Source organism: Bactrocera oleae, chromosome 3 (genome assembly GCF_042242935.1).
Source record: "Bactrocera oleae isolate idBacOlea1 chromosome 3, idBacOlea1, whole genome shotgun sequence".
NCBI classification, from domain to species: domain Eukaryota; kingdom Metazoa; phylum Arthropoda; class Insecta; order Diptera; family Tephritidae; genus Bactrocera; species Bactrocera oleae.
In genome coordinates this window covers 89040166-89058980 of record NC_091537.1, presented here as the reverse complement: position 1 = coordinate 89058980, position 18815 = coordinate 89040166, and the positions used below count along the sequence as shown (strand labels likewise).

At 31.0% G+C, this 18815-nt stretch overlaps 1 protein-coding gene across 1 annotated transcript in view; it reads left to right on the top strand.

Annotated features, from left to right (window-relative positions):
- Window positions 1–18815, top strand: part of LOC106614816 (streptococcal hemagglutinin) — a 411732-nt gene that overhangs the window by 283113 nt on the left and 109804 nt on the right. The window contains exons 9-10 of the mRNA XM_070107173.1: window positions 7543–7770; window positions 12508–12644. Of these exons, the coding sequence (XP_069963274.1) occupies window positions 7543–7770; window positions 12508–12644 (365 nt within the window). The remainder of the gene's footprint in view (window positions 1–7542; window positions 7771–12507; window positions 12645–18815) is intronic.

The window sequence follows — 18815 nt, the reverse complement described above, 5'->3', positions numbered from 1 at the left end:
GAGCGAAATTTAAAAATTGTGCGGGTGTTTTGAGATATTGCACTTTAATTACTTTCATTTATTTATATTGCATAGCTACCTCTATTTAATTTTGAGCCTTGTGATGAAAGCGAATATACTTCTTGAGAGAAGATTTTACTTTTCAATAAATTCGTTGAAAAATTAACTGAAGCAAAGCATTTGAAATATTTATAGAGCAGTTCTATAATACCGAGGGTAGCGTAGGAGATCATTGTATTCTAGTGTTTAACGGTGGAAATGAGTTGTCTTTCGCTGATTAACCAAAGCGAATATTGCTAAGAAAAGAAGCGTTCCTTGTGAATCACAGTGAAATTTTTCCAAATGCCCAACATAAACCGGCCGATTCACTATTGTATTCGAAAGCATAACAATATTGACATTCTTTGTCCATACTAGCAATAATGATTAGCGAATGTGATGAATAGTCTATTTCAGGGTCATATTCAAGCACAAGGCGATTAAACGATACTCGTGACAGTATTCAATGATTGTGCACCCACTGTCATTCATTTACTCTGTGAGCGTCGGTCAGTCGCCTTAACGTATTAGCACGAAGACGTTGATTGCATTGCTCTTAATTCTCATTTGCAAAAAAATCATTGTTAAAACATTTTATCTAGTTAATCGAATTGTGAATCTAAACCATTCTCAAACCTCCTTGAATACACACAAAAAATTTTACTTCAGTTCAACTCTTTTTCTTTGTAAACCCCTTTTTTCTTTGTAAACCCCTTTTTCCTTCAAACACGTACGACTTCTTTTCATAACTCGAGTTTATGAGTAAGTTTAGCTTTTAGCACTATTTGTAATTTATTGAATGAAACACTTTACTTTCAATCAACTTAGTTTATGTCTAAGCTCGAAATTTTAAACTCGAGTTTAAGTCAGTGGAAAAAGCTTTCACAGGCAATTCAACACTGTTAGTATATCAGCACTTTTTAGAATGAAACATTTTACTTCAGTTTAGCTCTTTTTCTTCTCAAACACGTTTTTTTCTTTAAACACGTAACTATTTTTTAAAATTCGAGTTTATGAGTATACATTGCACCACAAACTCGAGTTAATCATTAAATCCGATTTTCAATTTGTGGAATAAAACATTTCCCTTAATTCTTGTTAATAAAGTGGAAATGTTAAACTCGTGTTTATATCCGTGATAAAAGCCTTCAAAGAGCATTAAACATTATTCATATATGTTATCATTATTTTTTTGCAAAACATTTTACTTCAGTTCTCTTTAACTCCTTAAGCACATTACCCGAATTTTTTATAACTCGAGTTTATAAGTTTACACTACACTATAAACTCGAGTTAAACTTTAAACACTATTTGTAACTTATTTAATGAAAAACTTTACTTTAGCTAAAGATTTGTTTCTAAATTCAAACTCGAGTTTAAATCTGTAAATAAAAAAGCCTTCAAAGGGCAGTAAACACTATGTGTATTATACGAGTATATTGAATGAAACATTTTCAGCTCCTTTTCTCCTTAAACACGTTTCTTCTTAAACCCTAAACCATTTCTTTTTACACGAGTTTATGTTACTCCACAAACTCGAGTTAATCTTTAAATACCATTTGTAACTTATTGAATGAAACATTTTTGTTCAATATTTAGCATTTTAGCTCAATATTTGTTCGCAAACTTAAAACCATTTACATTTATAGATATTTCTGAAATAACTCATAGTATATAGTGATTACGAGCGTCTACGTCATTTGCAAATATCTTCTGTAACTACTTTAAAGAAATTTTTATATTTTCTCTGGGAACATAGGTATCTACACAAACACATACCCAAGCACCCCCATGTGTTACAATTTATGATTTCGGCACGTACCTGAGTTTCTATATTCTCATTTACAGCTCCGCTTCTGCTATCTTAAGACTCCCAAGCATTTTACCACACATATATATATATTAGCTAAATATACTGCTCTCTGTGCCAACCTCTGCCAACTGTAGCATAGCTGTTTCGCCTTTTCACAAAGCTTAGACTTAACTCCTTGCGCTTAGTAACCGTGCTTCTACTGCTGTTATTCTAGCAATATTATACTTAAGTAAATGATTATAGATGATCTTTAAACGTTTACCTTCATTTCGAAAATGAATACAACATAACGGCAAACACGTTGCGGCGCCTGGCAAACTTTCCACTAAGAGTTGGCCAATATTCGCACGTTACTTGGCGTGAAAGATAGGGGAGAAGCGAGCGTGTCAACGCAACGGTGAATATTACGAGTCTCTCGGGCGTACTTTTCACTTTTTGCCCTTGCATACTTAATGCTTTGCCGATGTTTTTTATTTTCTTTTCATTTTCCAATAGATAATGTTTGTCATCTTCAGATATTTGTATGATTTTCATTTATTTTTGTTTACCAATTTTCTTCTTTTTTTTTGTCTTTTATACATGTTTTTGGGTTCATATCATTTTTGCTCAATTGCCCAACGACTCCTGAGAGTTTTCGCTTTTGCTCTTTAATAGCAATTTTGAAAACTTAAAAAAGTTTGAGGCTTGTTACTTCCAATATTTGATTTATGTCTGAGGTAATTTCGCTCAGCATTGTGTGCACTAAAATCAATTGGCGCATTTGGGGAATTTCATACTTCTCTAAATTAATGGCAGCAAGTTTCTTTTTATTTATTTTTTATTTTTCTGTGTTTCTCTGTTAAATCACTTGGATTATATCAATGCAATTTGTGTGTTATAGAAAATTGCTCAATTATGAGCGAAATTCAGCGCAGACAAGAAAATTGAAATGTATATAATCCCAAAGGCGAAATAGAAACATAAAGTGAGGAAAATTGTTTGAAAAATATTTCCACAATTTTTTTATTTTTCAGCCGCTGAAATTTTTTATCGAAATATGCTGTGTTCGGTGTATATTTCAATAAAATATAATAGAGCCACAAGCAATTTTTTTTTGTTTTCGGAACATTTTTCCATTTCCAAACAGTTGGCTTGTCCCCGAATTTTTGCATACCCAAAATAATTATTCGATCTCAGCCTAAATGTAGGCAACTTGTGTAACTGTATCTTAGGAAATTGCTTAATTTTATGTGCAAAATCCAGCAGAAATGAAAATTGAAACATATTTAATCCCAAAGGCAATATACAAGCATGGAGTGAGGAAAAGTGCTGAAGGAATTTTGCATAAAAAAAATTCAAAGAATGTTTTTACTTCTAAACCGCTAAATATTTTGTGAGATTTGCTATTTTCAGTTTGTGTTTCAATAAAATAAGATATTTTCCCTAAAGATAAATATTTTATTCATTTTCAACAATTTCCATTGAAACCTCTTTTAGCAACCAACACATTTCTTCAGCTTCAGCCTAAATGTAGGCAACATTTCGGTTTGTTTAATTTATGTGTTTATAATAGCACTTCTTAAATCTGTATATGTCAGTCGGAGTGAAACTTTACAAAAATTATTTCTGAGATAAAATGATAAGTAACGTATAGCCGCATAAAGCATACTTTTAGGCGGAATGATAAAGTACGCAAATAAATAATTTAGTGAAGTCACATACCCAATGAATTGTCGATAAATAAAAATAAAACGTTGCATAAAATATGTCGCTTAATACCCAAAAACAGGCATCTATTGAGTGTTTTGTAAGATTACAAGTTGTATTTTATATTTTAGCAAGATTCTATTTAAATATATAAATATAGCGATTTATTCAAACAATATGTATGTTTCATTTACAAACAAAAAATTTGTTTTTCATAATTACTATAAAAAATTGTGTTCCTTCACTTCTAGAATTTTACTTTAAATTAAAAAGTGCTTACTTAAAATATTTCTTTGCTTATTCTCGTCGTACTTCCCTTCTTCTTAATTTTTACACTTTCACTTTTTTGGTGTATACCTGTAAAAAACTGATTTGTATTGCAAAGATTTGCTTGACGCGGACTTGCTTATCTTGCTGTTTGGCAAAGAGTGCAAAAAAATCCGAAAATCTATTTTATTTTGTCTGCTCAGCTAAGCTTTCCTTCTAATCACATACATATTTCAGTAATACAATTTTGTGCTAATCCGTTTACTTTTTTGCGATCGTTCGTCCTACATATTTTCAACCGTCGGATAAGATGTACGCGTGTTGTACTTTTCCTTTTGATGTGTTTCTAAACCTTGGTTGTACTATCAGCAAAAATGTATTAACATTAATAGCCTGTGAAATTGTTATCAGGTGTAATATGTAAGTTCTTAGACAAGTACAGGTTTGAAACGAAATAGCTTAAAAAATTTCGTTAACTGCTCTGTTAAGTAAAGAAAACGAACTACTAAAGCATTTAAGTGCATTTTAAACAAAAGGTATTGTGTCATGGAGCAAGATAATTACAGTTATAACATTTCATCTTGCTCTAAATTAGCTCTGTCTTTTGGCCATCTTACTCAAACTGTGTTTGAGTCAATGTCAATGTCAATGTTTTCTTCTACTGCTACCACATGTTCTATAGTTTCCGAAATTCGAAGCTTTCATTATATTTCTTATTAAGTTTCATACATAGAACAATCAAAGTCTCGGAGTACTAAGTAAACGACACAAACAAGATATTTGACAATGTAGCTCAGGACCCTTGAAACTTGTATTAGTTCAAAAGCCTATTATGAAGACGATAAACGTGAAAATTTTGTATTTTTAGAGAGTTTTGGCTTAATATGTAGTAATAGATTCCAGTTTTCCTCACAACACAGTTGATGATTAAGCAGCTTCAGATCACATGTAGTCACTATAAAAAGAACCAATAATACAACTTTCCTTAACTAATTATTATAATCAATGACTCTGACTAAAAGTAATCACAAAAATTACATTAACGTACTAAACATTTATACCCAGCTGCTAGCTGTTATTATCAAGCCTTTTTATTGCTTTGTCTTCGCTTAAATTTTATAATATTATTACACAAACTGTTAATAATGCTCAGAGCAGAAATGTATTAATTATCCTTTTTTACGACGCAGATTAAAATCACTATTTAGCTACTTGGATTACTAGTAGTAAATAAAAGCTCAAAGGAATTGTTGTTTTTTTGTGTGAAGACAATCAGAAGGTTATCTAATAATATATCAGACATAGTATTTATAGTTAGTATGAAAATACATAAAGACAAATACATATACATTTTTAATTACGGTATATAAGTTTTAGTAGGTAATAATATTTCTCTACATAGGTACGTTAGGGTGTGCCAAAAAAACTGATATCGTATTTATGGGTTATGATGGAAACGAATTAAGTCTTTCCACAAAAATATATATTCATTAAAAATATCATAACTTTAAAACCGTTAAGTATACAATTTTTGCAGCGCAGATTCTTGAAGAACAAAAATTTCCTAAAAGAATCGATATAGGGACCTTTTAAAATTAAACTTAAAATATTTTTCTGTTAAATTACTTCGAATATGTTAACGCACCCTCTGACACAGAAAATGCTCAATGTTATGAGTGGAATTTAGCGGAGGCAAAAAATTATTTAAATATATTTAATCCCTTTCATTTGGCAGAATCATAAATTGAGAAAAAGTACGAAATGAGTTTTGAAAATAAAAAATGCTAGGAAATTTTTTACTTTAGAACAACAAAAAATTAATAAAATCTGTTATTTTCAGTTTATATATCAATAAAGTAGGCCTGAAGATCGCATATTTTTCTCTGTATGGATACAGAGGTTCTTATTAACCCACAAATTCGATATTATTATTTTTTGGCCTAACCCTGATTTATACATATTGTATTTTATGTATACAAATAAATCTCAAAATAAAGCATCACAGTTCTAGTAATGGTTTGATGAGCATTAACCTATCAAATTAATTAAATCAAACCACATAGCTATGATAAGAGTAGTTATTAAGGTTACCCTTTTTATGTACATACATATTTATCATCCTTCTATTATACAAAAATTTCTATAAATAAAATGTGTGGCTTTTGTTGAACACATATATTTGTTAATATACTTATAACATAGTGTTTTTACATTTCTTGCTATACATTTGGCACATACTCCCTAGAGATATAAAATTGTATGACATCGAATTGTTCGAAACTCTGAGTACCTCTTCAACATTTACTAATATTTTTTGTAGATAATGGACATAGAAAAATTGACACCGAAAAATTATCAAATACATACATACTTACGTACATATGTATGAATAATTAAGGTAGAAAGAGCCACTGCAGTGTTTAAGACATAAAGACGTTAAACTCAATGCGTATACCAAAATATTTTACCTGAAAGCGGGGTAATCCTTAATCCTTAAAACCTGAGGGACTGGTTCACGTATATACAGACGGTTCGTGGCACACTGTTTAGTGTATAAAAATCACAGGTGAACATTCATGTTATAATCGTAATGATTAAAAATCTATACGATACCTATATTCATTACATTATCATTACTGAACTTTAGCTTAAATGTAGGCAACGTTTCATAAGTGGCCTCGAGACTTACGAATTTCAAGGTGAAGTAAATACAACATACAATTGGTCAGAGCGATTAAATAATACATTTTGTTGCTACTTATATATATATTAGGGTGGAGCGAAAAAAAAAAATTTGTTTCGTTTAGCCTGAGGGATTATAGAAAAGGAAAGTTTTCGAAAACAAAATAAAATTTTTTTAACATCTAGAATTTTACGGTTTTTGACTCAAAATTTATTTTAACGCTTAGGGAATGGATGTTATCGTTTAAGATTTTTTTTTAAAACTCCAATAATGACCACCAAAATTTTTTTTAAGTTGAGAATTTTTAAATGGCCAGAAAGAGGACTTTCCACAGCTGCTAGAACACTTATCAAAATTTTTTTATAAAATAAAAATTTTAACTCAAAATTTACCTTAAAAGTAAAAAGCCTCTAGATGTTAAACAAATTTTTTTTTAATCAAATTTTTTTTTATAATTTACAAATTTGAACCTCAGGCTGAGCAAACAAAAAGATTTTTTTTCGCTCCACCCTAATGTATATATATATATATATAGATATTGAAAATAAAGGATTTATATTTTCATAATAATGTTCAAACGGTCCATATTATTTCCGATATATTAAGTTGGGCCTCAGGAAGGTTATGCATTCATGCAATAACAACAATTATTGTTCTTCAAATTTATCAGTTTATTCCATAAAATTTTTATTTCGCCAGTTATATATAGCTGATTACCTGAAAATTAAATCTCAGTTTTAAATAGGTATATCAGTAAAAGACATATATGAAAGTAAGAATAGAAAACAGGGCTATTGAATGTTGAATGAATTACAAAGTATGAATTTGTGTAGCATATAAATAGGCGCTTATTGCAATTTACCAAATCTTTAAATACTTATTGTACACAAAATATATATCAGCATATCCAAAAATATGTGTAAACCTGTGAACTATCAATATATATATATATTTTTTTTTTGGAAAAATCAATTATTTAGTAAAAAGCTGGATAAAAATATTTTGTAAAACTAAAAATCTAATTATCAAATAAAAATTTTCTCTTTTTTTCCAGCTCATGCGCGTATTACGCAATTTCAATATCACAAAAATCAGCGATTTAGAATTAATCTCGAATAGCACCGATCGTTTAGACATCACATTTCACTTCTTTGGCGTGAAGGGCGATTCGAATCGCATACGTGAAGCTATCACGCGTATGGTGGAACGTGGGCGTATTGGAAATATTACACTTGTTTCCAATTACCATTTATTTGACGAGAACCCACCGCTAAATTTATTGGTGAGTAGCAATTATTTATATATATATATTTAAGTCTTAATATTTTTTTTTTTAAGAGAGTCTAATCACCACTAAAAGATTCTTAAGAGAGTAGGTTTGCTTATGGTTCTTAGGCATATAGAAATATGTAGCTTAAAGCTAAGTTGATCTCCGTGAGTTTATTGTGGTCGTTTGGTTCGGGCTTTCTCTTTAGGCTTATCGTTTTCTTTTTATTCCACGATATACTTAACTTAATTTATGTGCTCATCTAAATTGGATTTTCAAATAGTGTATATCTTTCTTACTCGCTATCTCCTTCTAATTCACTCTCTTCCTTCGCTCTGTCCCTCTCCCTCCACATCTCACTGGCTCTCCTTCTCTCTTTGTCTATCGCACTTATTCTTCTCTCCTCTAGCGAAGGCTTAAGTAAGATATAAAAATTTCTTCTTTATACTAGAATGATCAATTTAATCCATCTCTTTGAGTTTAAACTCTCTCATTTCATTATTTTTTGAAAAATGAAGTGCCATAATTATAATTATCATCTTAACCACCTCATAACAAAACCGCAATTAAATTGACACTCCCTTTAAATGTCGCTTATTTATATGATCTCATAACCCTCTGTACACACAAAACGCTTTGCAGCTGAGTACCTTCAAAAAAAAAAAACGTATGCAACTTCAACACTCATATATGATTATGTGTGTATGTGAATGTGAGAGCACACAAGTGTTGAGGTCCATAAGTGTTAATTAATTTTCCCCATTTATGGTATACACTGGCATTTAAAGCGATACTTGAGAGCAATGAAAACAGTGAAAGCGATAAAAAATCAATTAACACTTACCATACATATATTTACTCTCACCACTTGGCTACCTGTATGCGCTCTGCAACAACAACAAAAACACTCTTGCTTAACTTACTGCATACACATAAGATCATCTGTGTAATTAAACGGATATGTGTAAATATTTATTTATTTATTTATTGGTGTATGAGTAAGGGTTACCAACAGCGTTGTCATTAAATATTTACACACACACACATTTACCTTACAACTTTTTAACAACTGTCACTCAATACTTTTAATTGAAAATACATAATCACACGCAACTGTCATTTACACGCATACATCAGAAGGAAAACAAAATTTAAAATTGCTGACACAATCATGCGCACAAATATGCAATATTTATGAGATAATGCACGGTGGCTGTAAGAGAAGGACTTCATAAGGAATATTTTTTAAGGCAAAATCCTCATTTCATTCATTTCATTATCTTTTTAAAAATATTATTATTAAAACAAAAAAAAAAAAACAGAAAAAAATATTTTTTTTATAACAAAACAAATATTTGAGAAAACAGTTTTCGTAAATAAAAAAAAAAATTCATAAAACAATATCAGAAGACAATTTAACACAGTTATTTGCTATTAACTGGAAAAATTGGATTATCACTACAAATCGGAAATAAAAATTTTATTAATGGTCGGTTTTGAAAAAAAAAATATTATTTGTTACGTGGTAATGAAACTAAAAAACATCATAAGTTTAAATTATGAAACAAAACTCAAAAATATACATTATTTATTCGAAAAAAAATATTTACGAAATAGGATTGAAACTAAAAGAAAATTCCAATTAATTTTAAAAATCAAAATTTTCAAGAAATATAAGCCTTGAAATTTAATCTTTATATGTAATAAACAAAATATTTGTTATTAAAAAAAATAATAATAATACGAAAAGGGTTTTAGAAATTTTTTAAAAATAATTTTGTTGAACAAATAAATTTACCCGATAAAAAACCAACAACGCTGCAAAATATGGTTTTTATATTTTTACTAAAAAGAATGGAAATTTGAGAAATTCTAAAAAATTATGCGCTAAGTGTTTCATAAATTTAAATTTAACGAATTTACAATAAAAATTATTTTTGAAATACATAAAAATAATTATAAACAAAATAATTTGCAAAATAGTGGCAAACCCACATAATACAAAAAAAAATTATCACACTGAGTTGTTTCAACAGTATAATCAAATTAAAATTTTCAATTCAAATCAGTTTCAAAAATTATAAAAAATGTAATAATAATTAATTCAAAATATTACAAAAAAAAATATTAATTATTTTCTATTATTTTTTTTCAAAACTATAATCAAATAAAAATTTTCAAAACAACAGGTTTAAAATTTATAAAAAAAAAATTTACAATAATCAATTCAAAATTACCCCAAAATTATTGAAGAAAATATTTAATCAAATACAAATATTGGAAAGGCTTAACCTAATTCAAATTTTTAATAAAAATCAATTTCGAAATTTAAAAAAAAATTGTCAAAATGAAGCCTAAAATAATACAGAAAAATTTCAATTAAGTCAACATTTAAAAATGTCTATTAGAAATAATTTTTGTTCAACACTTAACCTCACTTGTCTTACCGTGCAATGTTTATAAAACCATCGTTTGTTGGTAACTCTGTTGGTAACTCTGCGTGGCAACACTTAACACTTTCACACTTATGTGGCGATGAAAACATACAACACACACAAACAAAGTCGGTAAATAATTTAAATAGTGCCTGAGCGCTGCAGTTACCACCTGCAGCAATGGTGTACAAAAATAATTATTATTCATGAATCCATAAACAATATACTCATTAAAAATGACCGACAAGTACATATTGTTGTGTTATTGCCATTTGCCAGCGCTATTGTTGTTTTTGTTCGTATGTATCCTCTTATGGCAATTGTTATACGCTTTATACACCAATCAATCATCGCCAAACACACATATATATATATATTCATACAAAGGGTTATGTATGTATGAGTTAACCAATAATTGCAATGGTTGCAACTAAATGTTGGGTTATATAACACCTGTTTATTGGAACAATAACGGTACATGGCTATTGTAATGGCCTTCAATGCAGCGGCAATATTGAGTAATCTTTATGAATAATAATTGTGGTGCATTAAAACAGCAGCAGCTCGCAATTTTCATTTCAATCGTAAATTTTTTCACGATTTACACTTTGTGTGAAGGATGTGCCTTCGGCTGCAGGTGTGCATGAAAAATCAGAAAAGAAATATTTCAGTCTCATATAAAGCTCACCTTGAGATATGAAGGACATAAATAAGTAATTGAAAGTGTGTTTACGTGTAGGCAGTATTTACAATATGACAACATGTTCGATTCGCCAATTCCTTGCTTACTCTTATCTTTCTCTGAATGCAATAATATAGGAGAGTTACTCTTATAACCTTAAAATGGTTTAAATATTCTACCTCATTTTTCTATTAACCAAGTTTATTTGGGAATTACCAGTCGCTTATTTGATTCGCCATTCTCTAAGATTATGTATATCACTCTTGCACACAACTAAAGTAAGATACTTGAACATTCTGTTAGGTTAAATAGGTTAAAAGGCCGATACTGTTACAATCGCCGAACGGCATATCACTTGAACAACTTAAAACGCCGATCCTTTGTAATATGTACCTAAAACTCCTTTAACTATAATGATTATAAATACCCTGATAATTTGATAAAGCGCTTTTAGCCTACTGCAAATTTCTTGTGGCTTTCGACAGTATGACTGCCTTGATGTTTCCAATTCAGTCATGCAAAAGGTGAATAACAGAGGCGTAAGTGCTTAGATGTTTCTATATTCACTTCTTCAAAAAAACTTTGAAAATTTGCGTCCCCCAAGATAGGATTGCGGCAACATGAACCTGAGAACAAGTAATTGAGTGGATCGCCTGCGTTCTACTAGAACAAATCCGGTAGCTTTTAGCGTTTTCGCTATGATCTGGTGCCCAAACGAGTCTGATAATGAAGCAGCTTAATGCTATTGGTAGTGAGAAGAGGCACTCCTTGACTAACTCAGAGCGCTTAGTTAACGAACTCAAAGCTAGTACTGTCACTCTGCTGTCGGAGTGAATGATCACTTCGCTGAAAGCGACTGCAATTCCGGGAAAGGCATCTAATGCTACCTGTTCAACAATTCGCTGCCACTTCTGTCTAAAATGCTCTGCAGTGATCCGGTAGCCTAAAACAAAGTTTGACGTAGTGCTCCTTGCAGAAAACTTCACCGAGCTTTGATCCACCCTTGAAAAAGATCTGAAGTCGGGAAGAGGAAGGGGAGGGAGTTGGATGAGTTTTATAGGGTTAAAAACGCCATAACTTGATTTCCGGCAAAATTAAGAGTCCTATAGAAAAAATGTATATGATAATATTCGCCCGATTTAACTTCTGGCTATTCAGCAAACTCAAAAGATCAATGCGAAGACGCTCTTTTCACACGATTGAGGAAATAAAACCGAATAGAAGAAGGTCCTAAAGGCTATACCGGTACAAGGCAATTCCAACTGCTGCAAAGACTAGAAAAAGCGTTGATAAAAGTATATTTTAATGCGCGGGGATTACTTTGAAGGTGATGACATTGATTTGGAAGAATAAATAAAGAACTTGCATTTTATAAAGAAATTCACCTTACTTTTTGATCACAGATATATTACAATGATAAATTGTTTCAGAAAACGTAAAAAAATATCTCTCGTTTTTCCAATACGAGTTCTTATTTGCATTTAAAAATTACCTACCTGTTCTCTATATATAATGTATGTACTTATTTCAACTGCATAAATATTTAAATTGCTTTCCTTGAAAAGGCCCCCAAAGCAATTATGAGCGCACAATACAATCACTTACGCATTTCACTTTCTCATTCTCTCATTATAGGAACTGACAATTAATCAAAAATCAGCGATTCGTGAAGACAGTGAATTTATAATTTCATGCACCGCCCAAGGATCATCGCGCATGCAATTCCAATGGTACAAGGATGGAGCGCGTGTTAACACATCCAAGGCTATAAGGTAAGCGCACAAGCACAGTGTATACACTAATGCAACCATATATATATATATATATATATATAATTACGCATACATATAAGCACATGCGTTTGTGTTTAAATATCGATTCATTTGAGTATTATCATTACAATGAGTATTTGTATTTTACACTGTTTTCACGCGCTGTTATTTTTGTATTTATTAACACACAAAAGATAAGTGCGAAAGTGCTGCGGGCGATGAGAAGCCGTTAAAAAAGCGTACACGTTTTGCTTGTTATTGTTGTGGCAAACCTGAAAATTTAAATATGTTGTTGTGCTTTAATATACGCCTGCTATATATGTAGTCACTGTTGCTTGTATTATAGCCGATTTTCGCTTATATGCTTTATATTGTACACATAACACATATTAATCGGTTTACCCAAAGCGCTACAGGTAAAATTGAATTGTAAAATGCATGTTTGTGCAAAATTTCACTCTTTTACATTTACCATTTTCCATTAAGCTGAACTTTTGTGTTGATTTGGCCTAGTAATGGTGATTATATATTTGAAAAGGGTTTACTAGTGGTAGATACGTGGAGTATATGGTACTTTAAAGAAGCTTCAAAGGCATTCAAAATTTTGAAGTTTAATATTACATATGTAATTTGCATTACATATGACAACCGGCTACTGATCATTGGCAACTGCGCAGCCAGTGCGCATTTTTTGTTTATTATGTATTACTTTCAACCATTGTTATAGTATATAAAATGCAAAATCACTTGTCTTCAGTATACACATTGTGAATTTAGGGTGTTTGTTGGTGAGGAAGACTTTTGTGTTTAAAATTATCACAAATCCAAATACCAAAAAAAAAAATTTATAAATAGAGAGATGTTTTTGTTTTTCAAGAATAAATACAACGCATATAATTTAATGTTAAGGCATAGACTTCAGCTTTGTTATAATGATAAGGGTTTGTCATTATGCAGCTAGCTCGAATAAATTCCAGTCGTGATACACAAGTTTGTACCGCTTTTTGCAACAATAAGTCGTACGGCCACTGAATACTATCTTCCAAAGCATCAGTCGTCTCGGGCTTATCAGCTTAGACAAGCGACTTCACATAACCCCACAAAAAGCCTTAATTTTTGGAGAAATATTGACCAAGGGCATAACTTTGCACATAGCGCACAACAAACAGTGACTGTTCGAGGATGTAGTGGCATCTCAAAATGGCTTGTGGCTCGCTCTTAATGCGACAATTTTGTTTATTGACATATCCATTCAACCAAAAGTGAGTTTTATCGCTGAATATGTTTTTTTTTTTTTAATCGGGATCGGACCCCGTTTTGGACCCATTCACCAAACGTGATACGCGCTTGGTGATCTTTCGTACAAGAATGAGATTTTGTAACCAAAATACTTCTGCAAAGCTTCCATAAAGTGAGTGGGAAGAGCTCCAATTGTTGTGCGCGATGGCGGATGGGCGGTCCATTCATGTCTTCTTCAATATACTACTTCACGACTTTACTTAAAATAGTAAAAATCATCAGAGACCCTATAAAATTGTATATAAATAAATAATATATAATAGATCGGCATGATGAGCTGAGTCGATTTAGCCAAGTCCGTCTGTCCCTCAGTTTTTGAGATATCGCTCTGAAATCTTGCCCACGTATTTGTGCGTTTGAGAAGCATGAAAACACTTCTCAGGTTCCGAGAAAGCTTACATATTTTTTGGCTTTCGATAATGAAGCCTAATAAAAATTATTTCCATACTTTATTTTACAGAAATTTTGAAAGTGTTTATAGTTATTTCAAAACTTTAAGCTTCAGTAATAAAAATGATTTTATTTATTATTCTTCTTAAACCTTTTTTTTATATATTTTAAGCATACTCATAAACGAATGCATAAATTTCACCACCCTAATGTGTACCTAGTCTAGTTACAGGTGCTCAAAAATTTATTCTCATAATATTATGTTTTCACTGTTATAACGGTAAATATATAATTGCATAAAGCACATTCAATTGTCATCTATCAAGAGTATTGGTATAGCAACACAGACTGCATTGATATACTTGTACATACATGAACATATAGTATTAAAATTGTAATGCAAAACTACTTGTATATTTGTACCTACGAATTCGTTCATTTCCTCCATTGTTTATTGTTGGAAAGTCGAACAAAGAGCAATTGCGCAAATATACAATCAATTTGAATGACAAGTGCATGGAAATTTTGTTATAACATCGGTAGTTGCTGGTTAGAGGTACATTAGGGCGTCCATTATTTCCAAAGTTGAGTTTTTTTAAACGCCCCCTGAGGTTTCATTTTTTGCTTTTGATACAAGTACTTAAAAATGTCTATGTTGCTCATACGCTGTGATGTACAATAAATCAGTATTTTTGTTATAAAGCTTTAACTGCATATACCTTTTAAAGGAATGTTTCTATGGAAAAAGTTAAAAAAACATTTTTGTAGAATGGAAAATTCTTTTATTAGAATATTACTTCTTTAATGTTTTTGATTTACTTCATTAATACAAAATATATACATATACATAAAAAAAAATTTTAGACACGGTTTAAATTGAAAATAAAAAGTGTTTGTATTGGATAAATTTTTTAAAAGCAAAAACTGAAATTAGGGGGCTTCTGTAAAAATAAAGTCAACTTCTAAAATAAGGGACAACCTAAGGTGCACATAGTTTTATCTATGAGCTCACACATTCCTTTCATTTCCTCATTGCAATACCATTAACATGTTTATACGAGTATTGCTTAGATGTATATCACATAGGTATATATACTATTGTAGAATACATATAAACATATATTTAGTAATGCCAATATTTATTTATATTTTGATACGCACACATATCTTTATATATATCGCATTTAACTCAACATTACTGTTATCCTTTTTTTTAACATTGCAGATACGTTTGCCTATATGTATGTGTTCATAAAGGTTCAATGCCTTTATTATTACTACAGCTGCTCACAATTAACACAAAACTAACGAAATTGTATAGACGAACATGACATCACTCAATATTAAAATTTGTATAACGATTTTGGTAACACAATCCAATAGACGCACAAAATTCTTTTGTGTGGTGAACATAGAAATGATAAGCATTTATTGAAGTATTAACATTTCCAAAAAATTAAAATTACTTTATATGCTATATATTTTCACAAATGTATTAGATTTTATGTTTCGTAAGGATTTTCTTCAGTCAAGTTATGGAGAAAGTTGAAAAACTTTAATTTCGGCTGCATTTGCAAAATTTTACAAAACGAACGCCCGAAATTATAAATAATTTAAATTCCTTTCTTTATTTTAATTTGTTTACTAAATAAAATGCTTGTGCAAAAAAAAAAAATAATAATAATAAAAAAACAACTAATTTTTTCTGACTATGGTAATATTCCCTTAATTGTTTTTAGCACTACAATTATCTCTGTAAATGTACTCCACGTTGTTTTTTAGCGAAGTCACATAACATATTTGAGCAAAGTCGCATACCTAATGACGCTATTCGCTTTAAGTTAGATTGCAGATAGTAAGGTAGTTATTACTCTATGAATCCGTAGCAGCGTTATTTCGCTTGTAAAAATATCATGTTAAGAGTAACCAATTTTATCAGTTAAAAGTTCACTTATTTCATCTCTATCTGTCACCTTAAAAAAGGCGTACCGAGATACTTTCCAAATAATTCGGTATCACCGCGAACAAATAAGCTTTTAGTGAGATACCTGAATGCGTACAAATTTTCCATTGATTATCTCTTTTAGGATCTATCTATAGCAAAATTAATGTTTTAAGCGGCTAAGGTGCAACTAAGTCTTTGCAGTACTACTTTTATCTAACTGATAACCTATAGAAATTTTGAGAGCTCACAGATAACTTCACGTATTTTAGAATAATTTAGACGTCAATAAATGAATTTAGTAAAAATGCTTACAAGTTGCTTCTTCTTTTTTGATTTTACGATTGATTGATTGATCAACCAATGTCATATGCTTGAATCTGTCAATCATCGCAAATAAATTGTTGTAACCCAATGTTCAATTTGTGTTTTACGACTTTTGTTGCGAACATCGCTCATCAATAAACCGTGCGTTCAATATGTCAATGAGATTGGTCAAAAAGTCGTGCATATTTTTTGAACTATATAGACACAGAAAAATATTACCAAAGTAGTACAGAGCCTTACGAATCAAATGGTATAAGAACGAGTGCATAGTATATAACCCAACCGCTGTGAGAGCAAGCCCAAAAAGGGCAAAGCTCGTAAAATGCAGGATAAAAGTCGAACTAAAAAGAATTTTCTTCCATCCTAGCTGCACATTTTGTATGTGTGTATGTATGTGCGTGCGAATAACTGGCATTTTTCTTTCGCATTACTCTTTATTGGTATGCTTTGAAGTGGAGCAAGCTGGCGTTGAATATATTCATTCTCCATGCTGCCGTTGCCGGTGCTGCTGCATCTTTATTCAACCGCAAAGCTCAGTCACTGAACTCACCCATGGCGCAGCTGTGACCCAACATATACACAGAGATTTTTGCTATAGTCAATGTGATCAATTGAAGTCACAGATTTATTCTTAACTTGCATTTCGTTAACATTATTCAATGGCAAACAAAATAAAATGCGTTCATACTTGGCTACTTTGATGTGGCAGATATTCCTAAAGTGGGTCAAAGCGTTAACATAAAGTGTGAACACATGCTGTACTATTACATATAAATTTGCATTGATTAAGAGAATTTGTTGAAGTAAGATAATAAAATATAGATAGTTAGAATAAAGAGTGGTTGAGAATACGTTTAATTTAATATAAACCTGATAGAAATTTGAGAAAAGCAGTAATAGGTGTTTCTATTTTTTATTAAATGATCAGGATTACGAGTTGCGTCGAATTGTGAGTGACTGTCTGATCGACCATCCGTGCAAGCGGTAATCGGAGCAAAGATTGAGATTGGTGAAATTTTGTACACATATTTCCTAGAACCAAGTAATCTAAAACCTAAAAAACGCCATAACTAAACCTCAGCGAATAGAGAGGGACATCTGTGGTTTGAAAATGTTTTTAAGTGGTTGTGGTTTGTGGCCCAACCCCTGAAACGGTTAATAGCCATATCTCACATATAAGCGCTATATCAATCAAATTTCCGCTAGCCAAATATGTTCGATACTTCCTATGACAGAGTGAAAATGGGGCCACTGTTTATATAACAGATATTAATTATAAAATACTTCCCATATGTCGATCCTTATAATTCTATAACTTTACAGTTTACATATCGAGAGTCACTGACTCTCACGTTATCAAAATAAAACTTTGCACAGCAGTTGTAATTAAGGTGTTCCATCTCACGTTTACATATTGTTGAAATCGGAACATAACTTTTCACGGCCCCCATACCAAATATTTGGACCTTTGTGCCTACGGCTGACTTTTTGCCAATAATATCGGTCATTTTGTAAGGTTTAGTATAAAAATTCGGAGAGAATACTTTTGTGTCAATAAAAATGGGAAAAATTGGTTTGGTACTTCCTCTAACTCCCATATTCCCAATAAAAATATATTCGAGTCAACCGGTTGACTTTATACTACATACATGGGTTAATATGTAAGACAACTTAATGCAACTTAGAAAGCATCTTTTCCTAGTAATGATATGTCGTAATACCAAAACTGGAAAAAATTGGTCCAAAATATTCCTTAGCTATATAGGGGCTATATAATAGTCCATATATAAGTCCAGACTTTCCTTTGGTTAAGGTTTCCCTCATATAAATGAGAACTTAAGGCTCCAAGTATATAGCGCTGACATTTCTCAGTGGTTAAGATAGGTACAACTATGTGTTGTTGTTCAACTATGTGTTGTAGTAATAATACAGTACAAACGGTTTATTGCTAGTTGGATAAGTCACGCCGCATCAAAAGAAGGCCGGGGGTAATAACTTTAGTTCACAATCCTTCTAAATATGCTTATTGAAAAGATGTCGCTTCTTCCAAATTCTACTGATCAATTTTTAATTCAGTCACAATAAAAGACACCACACATGAAAGGTAATTTTTGTTACACTTACCGTTTTGTTGAAAATCACAAAATAAAATTGTTTTGATCTTTGATCTCGACTATTTTTTACGACATATCAAAGCGAAGAGGTCTTTTAGT